The sequence below is a fragment of the Malania oleifera genome, chromosome 9 (assembly GCF_029873635.1).
Source record: "Malania oleifera isolate guangnan ecotype guangnan chromosome 9, ASM2987363v1, whole genome shotgun sequence".
NCBI classification, from domain to species: Eukaryota; Viridiplantae; Streptophyta; class Magnoliopsida; order Santalales; family Ximeniaceae; genus Malania; species Malania oleifera.
In genome coordinates, this window is record NC_080425.1 from 70853223 (window position 1) to 70871749 (window position 18527).

General features: G+C 36.0%; 1 protein-coding gene across 2 annotated transcripts; it reads left to right on the forward strand.

Moving 5' to 3' along the window:
* The first annotated feature begins 243 nt into the window (after positions 1–243).
* Positions 244–17583, forward strand: LOC131164548 (homeobox protein HD1). Of its 2 annotated transcripts, XR_009139280.1 has the most exons (7): positions 345–471; positions 741–1095; positions 1560–1680; positions 15162–15352; positions 15616–15747; positions 17044–17345; positions 17421–17583. XR_009139280.1 is itself a non-coding variant. In XM_058121823.1 (6 exons), exons 2-6 carry the CDS (start codon positions 766–768, stop codon positions 17182–17184), a joined length of 915 nt encoding a protein of 304 aa, XP_057977806.1. In that variant the 5' UTR covers positions 244–471; positions 741–765; the 3' UTR covers positions 17185–17583. The 2 variants fall into 2 exon arrangements, 1 of the variants encoding a protein (XP_057977806.1); XM_058121823.1 differs by having other exon boundaries at positions 244–471; positions 17044–17583.
* Positions 17584–18527: the final 944 nt, after the last annotated feature.

Sequence of the window (18527 nt, forward strand, 5' to 3'; positions counted from 1 at the left end):
AATTAAGCAGCCACTAGCTTAATCTAATAATCAACACTGTGTAGTTAACTAATTAAGGGATTAAAAAAATTCAGTATTATCAAAATAAAATAAATAAATAAGAAAAGGCAATAGAAATGTCAGGACACCGATACAGCTTTACCTGAACGTGATATAGCACCCTTTAATTTTTTTTTTTGGTCCTCTCGTAGTAATGATTCTGCAGTAGTAGCCTATACACACTATACCTCTCTCTCTCTCTCTAGCCAACACCTACAGCCCAAAGCCCCTCCCTCTCTCTCGCTCTCTCTCTCTCTCTCTTATCAGAACTCTTTATAATTTGGCCGGTATTGCCTGCCTTCTTTCTCTTTCTGCGTACATGTAAAATCTGCATATCCTCAGAGGCGCTTGCAGAAAGTCCCTCGTCTCAGATCCCAATACCAAAATTATTCATTTCCCACCCTCCTCCCCTCTCCTCCTTCAGCACAAATCGTACGCGCGCTCTCTCTCTCTCTCTCTCTCTAATAATTTTCATCATCACCGGCCAGAGAAATTTTCACAAAATCTCTACAGTAGCCCCCTCGCCCACCGATCTCTCCACTATATATATATATATATAAATATAATTAGAGACCCTCTCCTGCCTCTCTACTTTTGTTCTCATAATTCTCTGCTTTTCTCTATCGTCATCCATCCACCCCTCCCCTCAAATTTGTCCTCATCATCATCTTTGATTTCATTTGATTCTTATATTTATACAGACATATATACACATACAAAGAAGAAATGCAAGAAGGTGGGGGGTTGGGTTTGATGGCGGGGGGTGGTGGTGCACTCGGCGGTTTGGGAGGGGGAGAGCTGTCGGTGTCGGTGGCTGCAGGCGGCGAGGAGCAGCAGCAGCGGCAGCTGAAGGCGGAGATCGCCACCCACCCTTTGTATGAGCAGCTGTTTGCAGCCCACGTTGCGTGCTTGCGCGTGGCCACGCCCATCGACCAGCTACCGCTCATCGACGCTCAGCTCTCCCACTCGCACCATCTTCTTCGCTCCTACGCCTCCCACCACCACCATCACACCTCCCTCTCTCCCCATGACAGGCAAGACCTTGACAACTTCATGGTATGAACAGATGTATTATTTAATTTATATTAATCCTAAATAATTGCCCCCATTTAACTTGTTTGTGCACGCTGCTTTTTTTTTTTTTTTAATCTTTCTTTTCAAATTAATATGTACCCATTGCTATTTTAGTAAACTTTTTATTTCATAAATGTATTTTGGTTGCTTTAATTCGTTTTATCTTTAGTACAACATGGGTTCAATCTCAAACACCCATTTGTTTTCTCTTCTATTTTCGAGCACCCATTAATTATTTTTTGTGTTATAATCAGTTCATGTTTTAATTGTTGCTTGTTTTGAGCATTAACATGACTTTATTCTCAAAACCCCTTTTGTATTTTCCTTGTATTTTCAAGTATATTTTATAGCCACACACACAGAGAGACGTCTGTTTCTAAAATTTTATGATTAACACGAGCAGATATGTAATTAATTAATTATATTTGTGGTGTGTGTGTTAACAGTCACAATATCTATTAGTCTTGTGCTCTTTCAAAGAACAACTTCAACAGCACGTCCGACTCCATGCCGTAGAAGCCGTCATGGCCTGCCGTGAGATCGAGCAGACCTTACAGGCTATCACTGGTATTACTATTACCTCTCTCTCTCTCTCTCTCTCTCTCTCTCTCTCTCTCTCTCATATAAACTCTCCCATGTCTATCCAGAGACGTACAGCAGGAGATATATCTTCTGAAATGTTAACTAATTACGTGTTTTAGAGTTAATTATTTCATGCTAATCTCTAACATACATATATAAAACATAAATATTAGCTGGTTGATTAATTAATACTTAGAAGATGTGTATGATATCTAGGAAAATCTTCCGTGTGTGTTTTCCAGCTACGTTTATTTTTTGGGGGTTGCAATTATTTGGAGACGTTTCTAAAAGATTGGTAATGTTTGTGTTATAAGTTTAGAGGTTTGTTGATGCGTTTGGTGGGAAGAAAATATACAATAATCATTTTAATTAGAGAAAAAAAGATTAAGGGGTTTTCTTGTCAAAATGTGTTGGCGGAGACTGAGAGAGAGGGGTGGGAGGAGTGGGCCCTATGCCGCCTATTAAAGAGAGAGGGAAGAGGAGAATAGTTTATAGTTAGGAGGGTCGTTAGTTGAGGAACAGGGCAACAATATTTAGTACCAACAGCACCCGCCCAACAACCCCATATGACCTAGATTATTGCAATTTCCATATATACACCTATTATTATTATTATTATTATTATTATTATTATTATTATATAGGGTTTCTAGAACACTTTTATTATTATAGTATTCTTTTTTATAAACACTGTCTTGGCTCTTTTGCTTCATTAGTCTATTATATATATATATAAATATTAATATATCCTAATTATTTTTTAAAATATAATTTAGGTTTAACCTACCACAATAATACACATAATCTCATTCAATTTAACCCGTAATATTTCCCTTAGATGCCTTCGCATGTGAGTGGTAAATTTTCAATTTGAATATATTGATTTTGATTCTTAATTTGCAAAATTGGGAGATTGTTTTTGATAGTCGTTTCCAAACTCACAATCAATATGTAGGTAAGACATCGATGCATAGACAACATGAATAAAAATTAGGAAAGTTTTAACCCACAATGATCTTAATTGCATCCATATTGAGAGACTTGACGTACAAATGTATGAATTTCTTCAATAATTTTCTTTTTTGGAGTTAGAATTATTTAGAAATTTACTACTTGCATGATATGATCTTATCACAAGATTAATGATTCAACCAATTCCTTGCATGGAGAGGGCATTTCTTTATGCACATAGAGAGGGCATATATGCGGCCATATTTTTCAAACTATTGAAGTTAGAATTAGTGCATGTGTGTTTATATATGCATAGAAATTTGACTTTTTTTGGAATAGTAATTGAAATGGAGCACTTGCATTGTCTATATGTGTGATCTAGTTTGTAGAACAATGCTTTAATGTAAAACAACCTACCAAATTAGACATTATGGTTGCTAATAATGTGATGTTCCATGATGGTTAAATTTTAAGGGTACATAGAGTACATGAGAAGGGTTGAGACGCAATGTGGAAATAAGTTTCTAATTTTTTTTTTGTTTGATGATCAGGAACTTGGGGTGGTTGGAGCCCTTCGAAACCTTACCTCCTTTCCAAACCCCGAGGTGAACTGATCATGCTAGGCATAAACTAGCACTGAATAATTTATAGATGTCCCCAGTGGAATCGAATTGATGTCTTCTTTTAGTCTCTTGTCAGCTCCTGCCACTAAGTCACACACTTATAGGCAAAATAAATTATATTTTGGATAACTAAGAATTTACTTCTTTCAAACCACAGAAACATGTGTGTGTGTTTAGATACATCCCGTGTCAATTACTTAGCCCCACTATTTATGTCGTTTGTTGTTTTTTTGGCCCCTAGTGATTTAATTCATGCATGGCGACTGATTTGTTCCATTTGCTAGTAAGCATGTGTCATAGTTTTGGATTGTCATAGTCCTTTCATTTAAATAATTATGACAAGTAATAAGTTCTTAACTTTTTGTCTTATATTTTGATTCAGCATAGTATGATGACTTGGGAAAGGGGTGTAAGTAAATGTTTGACTCACAAGTTACTCTAACTTGACTCACTTCATAACTTGACTTACTCCTTGAGTTCAAATTGAGCTTAAGCTGCTGGATTACCTTGATGAGTTGAGTTTGAGTTTTACAAGACCACTCACAATTGTAAAGGAGCCTATATATAAGATAGTAATATATATAATGTATATAATATATATAATATTATATATTATATCTGTATTAACTATTATTTTAGAATCAAATTGATCTTAATTGAGTCCAGCTCAATATTGTAGTATGTGGCTCATATCGAGTGGAACACATGTACAGAGAAAGCATGCTGATGAAAACAAGGAAACTGGTCTAAAGAAAACTGTTGATGGGTTGATAGTGAGTCGACAGTTACATCAACGGTTTCAGGCAGAGGCCAAGTCAGGAAGAAACCGTCGACGATTTTGTTCGTCGCTTTTTTTTTTTTAATTTTGAATTGGGAAGATCAATAGGTTGAGGATATGGAGGCAAGTCCTCTAGGGATTGATATAGGGGTATTTAGGAAACTTTATTGTCCCTTTATAAGTGCAGGGTTAACATAAATACAATGTTGTAACCCTAGTTTTGATAGATAGTGAATTTCAGTTGCCGCTTGCTCCCGTGGACGTAGACATTCTGCCAAACCACTTTAATTCTTGTTTCATTGTTTATTTGCTTTCCTTATTACATGTGTGATAGTGTTTTTCATATTATTCATCGTTAGTTGCTATATTGCACAATCGGTTCCGCACGCATTAATTTGCACAATAATTGGTATCAGAGCAATTGATTATAATGATTGGGGTTTTTTATGCAAAGTTCGACTTTGTCAAGTTCAATGGATTGGGAAATTTTGAACTATGGTAGAGGAGGGTTAAGGATTTGTTAGTGCAGTAGGGTATGGTGAAAGTCTTATACAAAAGGCAACGGAAGGCATGGACAATATGAGTTGAAAGGAACTGGAAGCGAAGGCTGTAGTGACTATCTGGCTTTGTGTTCCTAATGATGTGATGTATCACGTCATGGATGAGGAATTACCGATGACAGTTTGGTTGAAACTGTAAATTAAGTTGGTATATGTCCAAGTCATTGATGAACAAGTTTTATCTTAATCAAAAACTATATGGTCTTAAGATGTCAATGGGTTTGGATTTGAACCAACACATCAATGTGTTCAACAAGATCATTAGTGATTTGAAGCAAATTGATGTGAAGTTTGAAGATGAAGACAGGGCGTTGATGCTGCTGAATTCCTCACATGCGTCTCCTAAGTATGAAATTTTGGTTGCAACTCTGATGTGGGGAAAGGAAACTCTCGAATTGGAGGAGATCACAAGTGTTCTTTTAGGTTTTCATTAGAGAAAGAAAGCCAATGATGAGAATCTACAAGGTGAAAAACTTGTTGTGAAGGGTAACCAGGAACGTGGGAGAAGCGAATTCTGAAGTAGACCGAGTAAGAGTAAATCTCAATTAAATTCCAGGAAGAGGAAGGACATATGGTGTTTTAAGTGCAGAAAAAAGGGGCAGGTTAAACCAAATTGTCCAAAAAGGAAGAAGGTGAATGTAGAAAATTAAGGGGGTTAATCAAAATTTGCAAATTTAGTGGAAGAAGGAGACTCAGAGAGCGATGATGGTGATATGCTTTCAATTTCATCTAGTTCAGATCATCTTATGGATTCTTGGGTCCTAGATTCGGCGTGCTCCTATCACATGACACCTAATAAAGATTGGTTCACCACTTATAGGTTAGTAAATTTTGGTTCTATTTTGATGGGTAATGATGCATTATGCAAAGTAATCGGAATATAGAATATCAGAATTAAAATGTTTGATGGTGTTGTTAGAACGTTGTGAGATGTTAGGCATATATCGGATTTAAGGAAGAATATGATTTCATTGGGCACTTTAGATTGTAATGGGTTCAATAACATGTCTGCAAGCGTGGTAATGAAGGTGAGTAAAGGTGTCTTAACCATGATGAAGGAGTAGAAATTATCAGGAAATTTCTATGCACTACTAGGTACCATAGTTGTAGGTGGAGTTGTAGCTGCAGGGTTTGACTAAGATAGTACTGTCTCGTGGCATATGTGGTTAAGGCATATGGGTGAGCATGGGATGATGGAACTTCATAAGAGAAATCTTTTGAAGGGTGTCAAAACATGCAAGCTGAATTTTTGCAGGTATTGTGTTCTTGGGAAACATAATAGAGTGTAGTTCAAGACAGTCACACACAAGACAAAAAGAATTTTTGACTATATTCATTCAAATCTTTGGGGCCTAGTAAGGGTAGCATCATGGGGAGGACATATGTACTTCGTGAGTTTTATCGATGACTACTCACGAAAGGTTTGGGTGTACTTCATGCGGCACAAGTTAGAGATGTTTGCCAAGTTCAAGTTGTGGAAAGATGAAGTAGAAAATCAGATCGAGAGGACGATCAAATGCCTTAAGTCTGACAATGGTACTGAGTATACAAATTCAAAGTTCATGGAGTTGTGTGAGCAACATGGCATTAGGAGACACTTCATAGTATGCAAGACACCACAATAGAATGGTATGGTGGAAAGGATGAAAAAAATAATAGATGAAAGAGTTAAGTGGCTTAAGTTGAATGCAGGGCTTGCAAAGAACTCCTGGACTGAGGCAGTGAATATGCATTTTTTCTTTATTGACAGATCACTAATTAAGGGTAGCACTAGATTGGAAAGTAGTAGAGGAGGTGTGGACAGGAAGTGCGGTAGACTACTCTAGTTTGAGAGTGTTTGGAAGTCCAACCTACGTGTATGTTTCTAGTGAGGAGAGATCGAAACTTGAGGTAAAGTCTGGACAACGTATCTTTCTGGAATATCAGAAAGGGGTGAAAGGGTTCAAGTTGTGGGATCCAAAGGCAAACAAGGTGGTGATCAGTAGAGATGTGGTTTTTGATGATAAATTCATGTTGCAGTGTACTTAGGAAAAAGAGAAATAGGTGCCAAAAAACAACAACAACAATGAGCATGTGGTGCAGGTGGAGCTAAAGGCGCATGGTAGAGATGACAATGTTTAGAATGTAGGGAGTTCTAGGTGCTCAAGAGACTAAAAACATCATAGTATAGCTATAGACAGGCCCATATGCACTATCAGGCCATCTCTAGGTATGAATTTGATGATCTGGTTTCTTATGTACTCATTACTAGTAGCGAAAAATCCTACTACGTTTCAAGAGGCAGTGCACAACCAAGAGAAAAGTAGATGAATGGGTGTTATGGTAGAGGAGATGGAGTCTCTGCATAAGAACCAAATATAGGAGTTGGTGGAACTTCCAGATAGGAAGAGAGTGATAGGATGCAAATGAGTGTATAGGAAAAAAGAAGCAATATCAGAAAAAGAAGGAGAAAAATTCAAGGCTTGTCTAGTAGCAAAGGATTACTTACAGAGGACAGGGATTGATTATGATGAGATCTTCTCCCATGCTGTCAGACACACTTCCATTAGGATAGTGTTAGGATTGGTGGTGCATTTTGATATGTATTTGGAGCAGATGGATATAAAGACAACGTTTCTTCATGGTGATTTGGAGTAGCTGATTTACATGGTACAACCAAAAGGGTTCAGTCATCCTGGACAGGAATACTTGGTCTATAAATTGAGAAAATCACTTTACGGGTTGAAGTAGTCTTCGAGGTAGTGGTACAAGCGATTTGACTTCTATATGATCCAAATTGATTACAAGAGAAGTGAGTATAATTGCAATGTTTATGTGAAGATCCTTGATGATGGTTCACTTATTTTTCTGTTGCTTTATGTGGATGACATGTTAATTGCTGCGAAGAGTATGACTGAGGTTAATAAGTTGGAAACCCTGTTGAGCAAAGAATTTGACTTGAAAGATTTGGGTGCGGCCAAAAAGATTCTTGGGATGGAGATTCGCACGGACAGAGTTTCTAGGAGATTGTGCTTGTCTCATCATAGCTATATTGAGAGGGTGTTGGAGAGGTTCAGTATGGATAATGCAAAACCAGTGAGTACACCATTGGTGAATCATTTTAAATTATCTACCGCTCAGTGCTCAAAGACAGATGATGAAGTTCAATTCATGTCAAAGGTTCCATATGCTAGTGCAATGGGGTGCTTGATATATGCTATAATTTGTACAATACCGGATTTAGTACAAGTTGTCAATGTGAACCGCAAGTTTCTTTCAAATTCGGGATGACAACATTGGGATTCAGTCAAGTGGATTTTCATATACTTAAGGGGTACTACAGACTATGCCATCATGTTTGGGAGACAATAGGGTGATCTTTCAATTATGGGATATGTGGATGCAGACTATGCAAGGGACTTGGATGACAGTAGGTCTACCACAGGGTATGTATTCACCCTTGTGGGAGGACCTATTTATTGGAGGTCTACGGTTCAGTCTCTAGTTGCACTATCTACTACTGAATCGAAGTATATGACAGTTGCTGAGGCTGTCAAGGAAGCTTTGTGGCTTACATAATTGGTCAAGGAGCTGGGTATTTAGTAAGGTGAAGTTCATCTGCATTGTGATAGTCAGAGTGCCATTTATATAGTGAAGAACCATGTATATCATGCAAGGACCAAACATATAGATATGAGGTTTCACATAATTAGGGAATTAGTCTCTTCTAGTAAACTACTGTTTGAGAAAGTTTACACTTCTAATAATGTAGCAAACATATTGACAAAGTATGTTACCACAGACAAGTTCAAGCATTGCTTGGACTTGATTAATGTCTCTAGATGCTGGATAGGAGGCGTCACAACCTATTGTCCCAAGTGGAGCTGCGGATTATGTTTTCATTTTCTCTTAAGGGGTGAATATTTGCCAAGGTAGAGATTGTTGTAATATGTGGCTCATATCAAGCGGAACACGTGTATAAAGAAAGCATGCTGACGAAAACAAGGAAGCTGGTCTGAAGAAAATCGTCGACAATTTGCATAGTGAGTTGATAGTTACATTGATGGTTTCAAGTAAAGGCCAAGTCAGGAAGAAACCGTCAACGATTTTCCATAGTCCATCAATGGTTACATTGACGATTTCAGACATAAGCTAATTTAGAAGGAAACCGTCGACGGTTTTGTTTGACACTATTTTTGAATTTTGAATTGGGAAGATTAATAGGTTGGGGATATGGAGGCAAATCCTTCAGGGATTGATACCGAGGTATTTAGGGAACTTTTTAATCCCTTTATACGTGTAGGGTTCGCATAAATACAATGTTGTAACCCTGGTTTTGGCAGATAGTGAATTTCAGCCGCCTCTTGCTCCCGTGAACGCAAACATTCTTCCGAACCACTTAAATTCTTATGTCATTGTTTATTTGCTTTTCTTATTACCTGTGTGATTGAGTTTTCTATATTGTTCATCATTAGTTGCTGCATTGCACGATCGGTTCCACACGCATTAATTTGCACAACACTCAATTTTTAAGAACTTTCATATTTAAGTTTGAGTTCAACAATTATAATATTGATCAAGTTTAATTATTCCATTATGTTAACTGACTTAACTTGATATATCCCTTGTTTAGAAAAAAAAAAAAAAAAAAACTTGGGGAAGTGGAAAAGGGGAAAGAGTTTTCATTTTTAATTCTTTTTTTTTATTCAACCTAAGCCATGCTTATCTCCATATGATACTATAAAAACTATTCAAATATTGGAGAGTGAATAGATCAAATAAATTTCATGTGCTCAAAAGTTAAAACATCCAAAAGAATTAATGTACTTATACCATATGTCAAAGTTTTTGAAAACTAGCTAGACTACATTGATCAATTAGCTACATAATTCTTTTTGATACAAAGAAAAGCATTAGATATATGTGTGCTCGAGATTTTGTTATTTGATCGATCACCTTTATTATCTAGTCAAATTGAATTGTCAATGAATTTGGTAATTAAAAAAAACTATTAACTACACTATGTAATTTTTAAACCAACCTTAGTCGATTTAAACTATTTTATTTTGTTGGTTTTGAAAATTTTCAATCAAAGGTTTAAAAAAGGGCAAAACTTTTGCTAGTACATAAAAATATAATGTTTTATAGTAGACATATAAATGTTAATTTTTTTTGAAAAAAAAAATTGATGAAAATATGTTGACTTCTTGAAAATTAAAATTGAACTAAGAAATATGAAAACTAATAGACTGAACTAACGACGAACGAAAGTGAGACCCAACCTATTCATCCGAAGTATACCTTTCAGAGAATACGGTAAAAGATGTTGTTTTTCGTAGATGACATTGCTTTTCTTTAGCAAGAAAATCAATCGCACTATTGCCTTCCTTATATTGATGTATCACCATTAAGTTCACTCCTTCTAATTTCGCCACGAGCTCCTCCTAAAAATTCCAAAGATACCACAAGGTACATCTACCTTTCTGAAGCCAGACAACTACAATTTGCGAGTCACTTTCAATAATCACATTAAAATAATGAAGTCGTTTGCACAAACGAATTCCTTCCCGTATTACTTTTAATTCCATACTATTGTTCGTAAAATTATCAAAATATCTTGAAAAAGCCGCTTTGGCCATGCCATGACAGTCTCGAATAATTCCTCTACCTTCTGAAGTACCCGGATTGCTCTTACAGTTCTCATCACAATTAAGTTTTATCCACCCTACTGGAGGTTTAACCCATGAAATAATTTTTTCAAGCCTAGCGCAAACTCCTTGATGCTTAATTTGAAACTTTTTCAAAATCGTAATGTCTGACTTCTTAAATTTTTTAAAAGAATTAGTACTCTCAGCTATAGAACTAACCAAGTATCGAACACTTCTCCATATCTGATCTGCACTTTGATATACTCCTTCCATTCTCACTTTGCATCTTCGATTTCAGAGGTACCACATAATCAAACACGAAATCAGCTCGATTAAAACACATTCAATAGATGATTTTCGAGCATAGTGGAATCAATTTGTAATTTTGTTTTTCTAGGGAAGGAGCCGCTGGAAAGGAATCCCCAACACCACACTAGCCCGACGCCAAACCTCTGAAGCCACCTCGCCTAAAGAAAGAATAAGATCAGTATTTTCCCGACTTCTTTGCACACAATAATCACATGCTAAAGTCATCGATATTCCTTTGGCCTAAATTCTATCATCTACTGTCAAGCATTTGAACCAGGCTTTCCATAAACACATTGAGATTCTTCTGGGCAATAAAGAATGCCAAAGTCAGTCATTCCATACAAAATTATCACTTCTCCTCCTCATTGCCTCCCATGCCGTTTTTGTAGAGAAATTACCGTCAAGGACAGACTTCCAGATGAATATATCCTGCCCACTTTTACCAGCTGACACATTATGCAAAATTTCCATTGTTTTATCGACACCAACCAATTCTAATAATAAATTAGAGTTTTAATTGTTATTCAGCCAACAATTCTTCATATACAACTTCTTGTTCGAAATATCCTTAGTGCTCACAGATAACAGGTCTGATGTCAGCCAGCTATCGAACCAAAAAGAAGAGTACCCACCTCTCACCAAAATTTTAATATTATCCATAACTTTCGGAATGATGGCCATAATTGATATCCAGAACTGAGAGTCATTTGGTCTCTCCTTCCTAATTAATAAATGATCATTTCTACAATATTTAACCCTAAAAAAACTTGCCCATAGATTGTTAGAAGTGAGTAATCTGAAGGCAAATTTTATGAGAAGAGATTTCTGAACTTCTTTAATATCTCTTAAGCCCATACCCCCTTCCGAGGTAGGTTTACAAATTTTCCCCCAATAGCGCTAATGAATCTTCATTTTACCTTTCATCTCTCCCTATAAAAAAATTAGCAAGAAGAGAGTTGATGCGAGAATATATGACCTGAGAAACATTAATAACAGACATCAAATGTATAAGCATGTTAGACAACACATGTCTTAATAAAATCAATCTTTCACTTTGCGAGAGCAACTTAGATTTCCACCCTACAATTTTCTTTCTAATTTTTTCCACAAGAGGCTTCAAGGTCTTGGAAGTCAATTTTTCAGAAACCAAAGGCACACCCAAATATGTAATTGGAAATTTACCTTCCACGAAACCCATGATTCTCAATAAACCACGTTTCCGAGTAGGAGTGATGTATTTCGAAAAGAATAACGTTGACTTTGTCTTACTGATTTTTTGAGTTAACCACTTCTCACACATCTTTAGAGTGTAAACCAAATTTCTAATAGATCTCTTCCCACCATTTGCAAAAATAAGAATATCATCCGCATATAGCAAATGCGAAATCATATGGGACCACTTTCTCCTTATTTATTCATCATAATGGAGGAGGTTTTGATAAGATTACTTAGAAAACACTATGAGACAAGTTGTATTAAACTAATGGACGACAAAATATAGGAAAACTTCAGTTTAATCCTTCTTTTGTTTTTGGTTTTCTCCCTTTCCTTTGTCGGCCCAAGGTGTGGCTTAATTAGCTTTGCCTAAGCTAAGGGCCCAATAGCGGAAGAACTTGGGCTAGCTAGCCTTTGTATGCACCAGGTCTTCCATTCACTGTTGACCACTGTTGAGTTGCTTATCTTTCAAACTAAACAAGCCTGCCCTTCGGACTTAGCAAAGTGAATGAGGGTGTATGGAGTGTCAGACAGCCAAAATTGCAGGTTAAGATTTTTCGGGTCTAATAGGATAGATGATGCTTTTAAAAAATACGGTAAGGAATGATTGCTTCACGTGAGGTTTAGAGTCCAATAATTATAAGATATTATATTATCACTTGAATTCATGGGGTATATACTTCAATTTGAATTATAATGATGTGGGCTGCTTCCAAATTCTATGTTGAGGTCAATAATCCATTACAAGTCCTCAATATTTTCACCTATCCAGTGTTTTTTTTTTTCTTTTTTTTTTTAGCATCATAATACAATTTTGTGACAAATTAAGTGATATCAAAGCCAATCAAATCATATGCCAAATAACCCCCACAAGTCATCTATTAGATAATCTCTTACAAATTCAAATCTAGCATATAAAGGAGAATAAAAATTACAAAAATGTCCCTATAATAGGTGAATTAATTAAGTTCCAAATGACGTAGAATATCATTGGATGCAAATATATATATATATATATATATATATATATATAAAATAATGCTAGGCTCCCAGGTGATTTGCACGAATCCTCAAAAGAGCAAGGACGGTACTTTTTTGATTTATTGAGCATGTACTTTGAGTCTAGGCTGCACAACAAGAGGCAGTACATTGCTCTAAAATAGAGTTTTTAAGTCTAAACCTCTCTAAAAAGACAAAGGGGCAAGTAAGGTGTTGGAAAATGCAAGATGGTTTGACTCCTCTTGCAATTGATATATTTAGTATTTTTTTTTTTTTATGAGAGTCTAGCATGTTAGCTTCGACTTTTCTATTAACAATATTTTTGGTACATAAGAATGGAATGAAATTGAATTTATCACTTAATTTCATCGTACTTCATATTCAAATTTTTATTTCATTCTTTTTCTACTCCAATTCCTACCGCAAACCAAACATGACATATAATAACATTCTCTTTTGTGCACCACAAAATAGCCATGTAGGATATTTGGGGGGATTTTTGGGAGTAATAAGTTATTATACCTGCAGCTAATTAAATGATCTTTTGCATGAGAACATGATCTTGTGACAAAATGATATGATAGCCAATCCAGTTTCAAACCTTGTCAAGAACCCACTGGTGGCCTTTGGAACGCTTAGGGTGAGCAAAAAAGATAGGTTGGAGATCAGTCTACCCGCACCTTCACCTAATAGGTCAATTTTTTGGGCAAGATCTCAATCCCTTTCTCATTAGGATAGGTTTAAAATCATTCTCTCAACATTTTTCTTCCTACACCACAAAAGAACCACTGGTTAATATGCAAAACAATTCAATACTTGTAATGATTTACAATTTTACTTTAATTGTTGGATTATCCCTTAGGATTAAGTTATCTTTTTGTATGTTTTCTTTATTGCGTAATAAAATGCGCCTTACTTTATTTACTTGGGCATTTTTTTTTGTTGAGGAAGCATGTTTCTACATGCCATGAATTTGGCTCCTTGAATCAACTTATCAAATTTAATATTGATTATAGGACTCAAGAGGGTTTCTCATCTTTTTCCAAACTCATATTCCTAACCCAAGGATTTCATGGGCTGAAGTATAAAGTTTGGCAATGAGAGTCCCTTGAATCCATCTCATTGATCAATCCAATTTTCAGGATATAAATAAGTTTATTTCTAAACCATCATGGTCCATTAATATAACCAAGACATGTAATTTCATTTAATATTAATAATTTATGTTTTGATTCTAATATTGGACCATGGTGGTGCATGAATTAATAAAATTTTTAAAGTGATTTATTTTTTTTAATATTTGCATTGGTCGGTAGCAGAAATTGAAATAGGTCCTATAACCATTGAAAAATAGATGGTCCTAGTCAACAAATCATGCTGTTGCAGAAAAGCTAAGAGGCTATATATTTTTAGCACACTACAAGAAATCCTTTGGCTTATTCCACCAATTTTCTGTGGTCTTGGACCATTATTTCTCTCTATTTTTTTTTTCTTTTTTACTGTCCTCTCATTTATGGTAACCTAAAGCATGTTGGTGTTGTCATTTAAATTCTATCATGTTGCAAAATTTCATTGTTTCTTACTTTTTTGCTACATGATAGGATTTGAATGACAAGACTAGCATTGTCTTTGGATTGTCATATTTTTCACTACCCATTCATGCCATGTGGCATCAAACTCCACCCAAAAAGAGTACCACTTGATGCATCTTGTGTTCCAATTTTTGCATGAACGGACTGAGTCCTTTGAATATAAAAAGGAAAAGAAAAAGAAAGATAACAGGATATATGGGGATCAGATACTGATTTCTTGAACTTGCATAAAGCCAGCATTATATTGACTCACATAAGGGCATATTTCAAGAACATGAGTAAAACAAATTGATGGAGTTCATATTTATTGTTAAAGGTCTGGGTCAGTTTGATGAATTTGCCTGAAATGTGGAAGAATTTTTATGCGGGTGAGACTCCGGAACTAGCTGCTTGATCGCTGATCTAGCAATTGAGAAGATCAAATGAATTCAAATCAAAGGATCAAGACCATTTAATCACCCTTCAATATAATTAAGGTTGTTCTGCATCAATTCTAAGAAGAAGAAAGAAAAGTAGAGAAGGTTGTTCTGCATAGCTTAAAACGTAGGGAATGTTAAAAGAGACATTATTACCTTTTCAAAGAAAATGTTTAGACACATTTTGTCAATTTTGAAATGCCCAGTTTCATATATTCCCAGAATGCTTTTATGAAGCTGTAACAAGGAATGCATTTTTATGGATCGATCAAAAAGGAGATGCAGAACCATCATGAAATTGACCATCTGAAATACATTATTTAATCATAATATCCCAAGTAACTCACAAATTTCATCAATGGCTTAGTGAGGCTTTCCCCGATCAATATTTTCCAGGAGTAACTCTGGGTGAAGGAACGGGTGCAACAATGTCAGATGATGAGGATGACCTGCAGATGGATTTCTCTTTAGATCAATCAGGTGCTGAGGGGCACGACATGATGGGGTTCGGTCCTCTGCTTCCAACAGAATCTGAGAGGTCTCTGATGGAGAGAGTTAGGCAGGAACTGAAGATCGAGCTGAAGCAGGTAATGTTCTTAACTGTTGCGGAACAGAACAAAGCACCACTGGTCAATGTTCTGAATGAGATGAATCTATTGATCGAACCATGGCCTGTCCCTTAGACAGCCCAAAGGTTTGAATACTAGAGTTTCATCTTGATGGTGTATGGTTCAAATTTTGAAATTTATTTATTTTTCATTGGGGGGATTGAAGTGCCCCATTGTGTAGCCCAAGGCTGTTGGCCTAAGTACAGCTGTAGAATATAATCAACTTCCTCGTTGCACTGCAGGGTTTTAAGTCCAGAATTGAAGATGTTAGGGAGGAAATATTACGAAAAAGAAGGGCTGGAAAATTACCAGGTGACACAACTTCTGTGTTGAAGAATTGGTGGCAGCAGCACTCAAAGTGGCCATACCCAACAGTGAGCAACCAAATTCATCACCCTCATATCCACACAAATGGTTCTAGTAATCTGCTTTGTTTATTTCTAAAAACTGTTTAGATGTCTTCATATGTTGTGAAACATAAATTTGTCAGGGTATGTGCTCAAGGCTCATCAGAGAACCATTTAAATAGTAATTTACAGCCAGATATGCTGTAGGTTAACAAATAAAAGTTTTCATTCCCGGCTAAAAAAAAAAGTGATATGGTTCAAAAAACATACAATGGAACACAATAAACAGAACTTAAATAAACATAATGCATGCTTCCCTGTTTATTCAAGAATGACTCTTGATGAAGTTGCAACGGAGTTTCAAAATAGAATCCTCCTTGCAAGCTTTCACTATGTAGCCAAAACCAACTTACCAAGCCTATTTTCACAGTGATCTCTTGCTCTAAAAAAATCTATTCAATGAGATCTCATGCTGCTACGGATATCTGTAAAGAGAGCTATCATAAATTCAAGAGAAAAGTACTTGCTACAAATCCTCATAGTCAACTTATTCCAAAATTTTGTTCTATGTTGATCGAAGTTTATACTTTTTGAGTTTTATGTATGAAGAGGCCTGTCCAAAATTCAAGGCAAGAAAAGTCCCGCTGAGAAGGGATTTGTTCTCATATTTAACTTATTCTAGCCACTGCCAAACAATATATGCTTATTTGATCCGTTGATTTCTGGTCAAAATTGACATAAGATCCAGAACTTTTGAACTTCCTCGTCAGTATCTTTGAATTACTTGACAGGATTTCATATGATGACAAGAAATTTCTAAATTGATTGAAAACTTAAAAAATTCTAAAATCTAGGCAACACTTGAATCTGAGTTGGAAGTAAAGAGAATTTGTCCTTATATGGGTTATCCATTTTAACCCCTGGCCCCCTGCTAAAATCCAAAATAATCATTTTTGTCACCAGACAAACCTATTGAGATGACATATACATATGTGTGTATATATAGTTAGTTGAGTTTTAGTGGTGCCGTAGTTTTATTTGAACAGGAATTCTTGACATCGTAACTCCAAAGATTCTCCATGAAGTTTTTCTTCATTGTGTCCTTCATGAAGCCAACAGCTATCCTGGGATGCTGGTCAATTTACCATAACCTTGCAGATCCACAGTTATACCCAGCTATTTTTTTCTTGCTAAATTATTTGATAAACATACGAACTATCATGCTTGTCTAGTCATAACCTCCAACAGGACCTAACATTTACTACTTCAAATTACTTTGGTTTGAACTTTGATAACAAGCATGCTTTTATACAATACCTGCAGGAAGATGACAAGGCAAAACTTGTCGAGGAGACGGGCTTGCAGCTGAAGCAAATCAACAATTGGTTCATCAACCAAAGGAAGCGCAACTGGCATAGCAACTCCCAATCCGTGACTTCCCTTAAGTCCAAGCGCAAAAGGTAGACAAACCATCATAGTCGTTCCAACCAGAGAACAGGAAATGAGGAGCATACTCTATGTCAATATATAGCTGCAATGTAACATCCAGAGCAAAGAGGTCTAACCATATATTTGTTGAAGCATTCATGAAAGAATCAACACCCCACCCCCAAGTCCCAGTCAAGGTACAGAGTGTAGAGTTGAAATGGTATAAATATGTAGATTATCAGTCTTTAACAGAGTGATATACTTTCCTACAGGTACCTTTTACCTTTGAGTTGCCTCTGTTTGCAAATACTTGAAAAAGCACACTGCACATGGGTATATTTCTGAACAAGTTCTGTTTCAATTCTACCGGTGTAGAGAAGTGTTGCATCAATTGGTGCATTTAGAAATTTAAGATATGAGAATTTTATTTTATTCTTTGAGCATGTCCCAGTTCCAACACAGAGTTGAATTTGGATTCCCATATTGTTAGTACCAAAGAAGTCCATAATGTGCTTGATACACATGGTTGAGCACCAACTTGACCCATAAGCTTAAGCCTATTAGGTCTTGGGACCAACCATGTATATAAGCGCTTATCATCCACTCACTTTTTTCAATGTGGTACAACCTCACAAGTGGAATTCTCAACACATACAATGAGGCTAAGGCAAAATGTTTTGGACTGCAACTGGTTGGGAGTCCTTCCAAAAATTGCTGGTGTTAAAGACCTCAAATGCATTGTGTCACAGTTAAATAATCAAACAAGAGATCTGCAATACTGACTTGCTTCAGGAGAAGTTTCTTCAGAATTTACCATCTTTTATCACTAACAAAATATAAGTAGGTCAAATGATTTTTGAAACCAACTCTTAAACCCTTCAGAGGGTGCAAAGACCCAAATAGGATTTTGTACAACTTTGCCTGCTTGGTTAAGGTTTTGAACATAGTCTTCTGAATCCCAAAACTCGGGATACAAAGAATACACAAAACTTGGGTTAAGCATTTCCAAAAATTCCTTTCTGAAAACGGATCCAAGAACACTAAAAAGAAATATATAGTTCAGGAAATGATATTAAGGTTTTTGTGTTTCTGGATATAGTTTTTGTGATGCAATGAAGACATAGTTATGGCCTATAACCACTCTTTTAATAATGAAATTAATAATGAAAATAACAATAATTACAGTAGTTAGGGACGCTTCCCAATCATCCTCGATTTAATGTCGAGCCTATGTATGTGGCAACTAATTTCTCAATAATGATTTTTAGAATTTTAGTTCTAAGAAATTATTAGGTTAGACACATAGACCGTGTAATTACATCATATTTTACATATTTGATGACTTTTGCACTGCAAAACCAACGAAACCATCACTAATA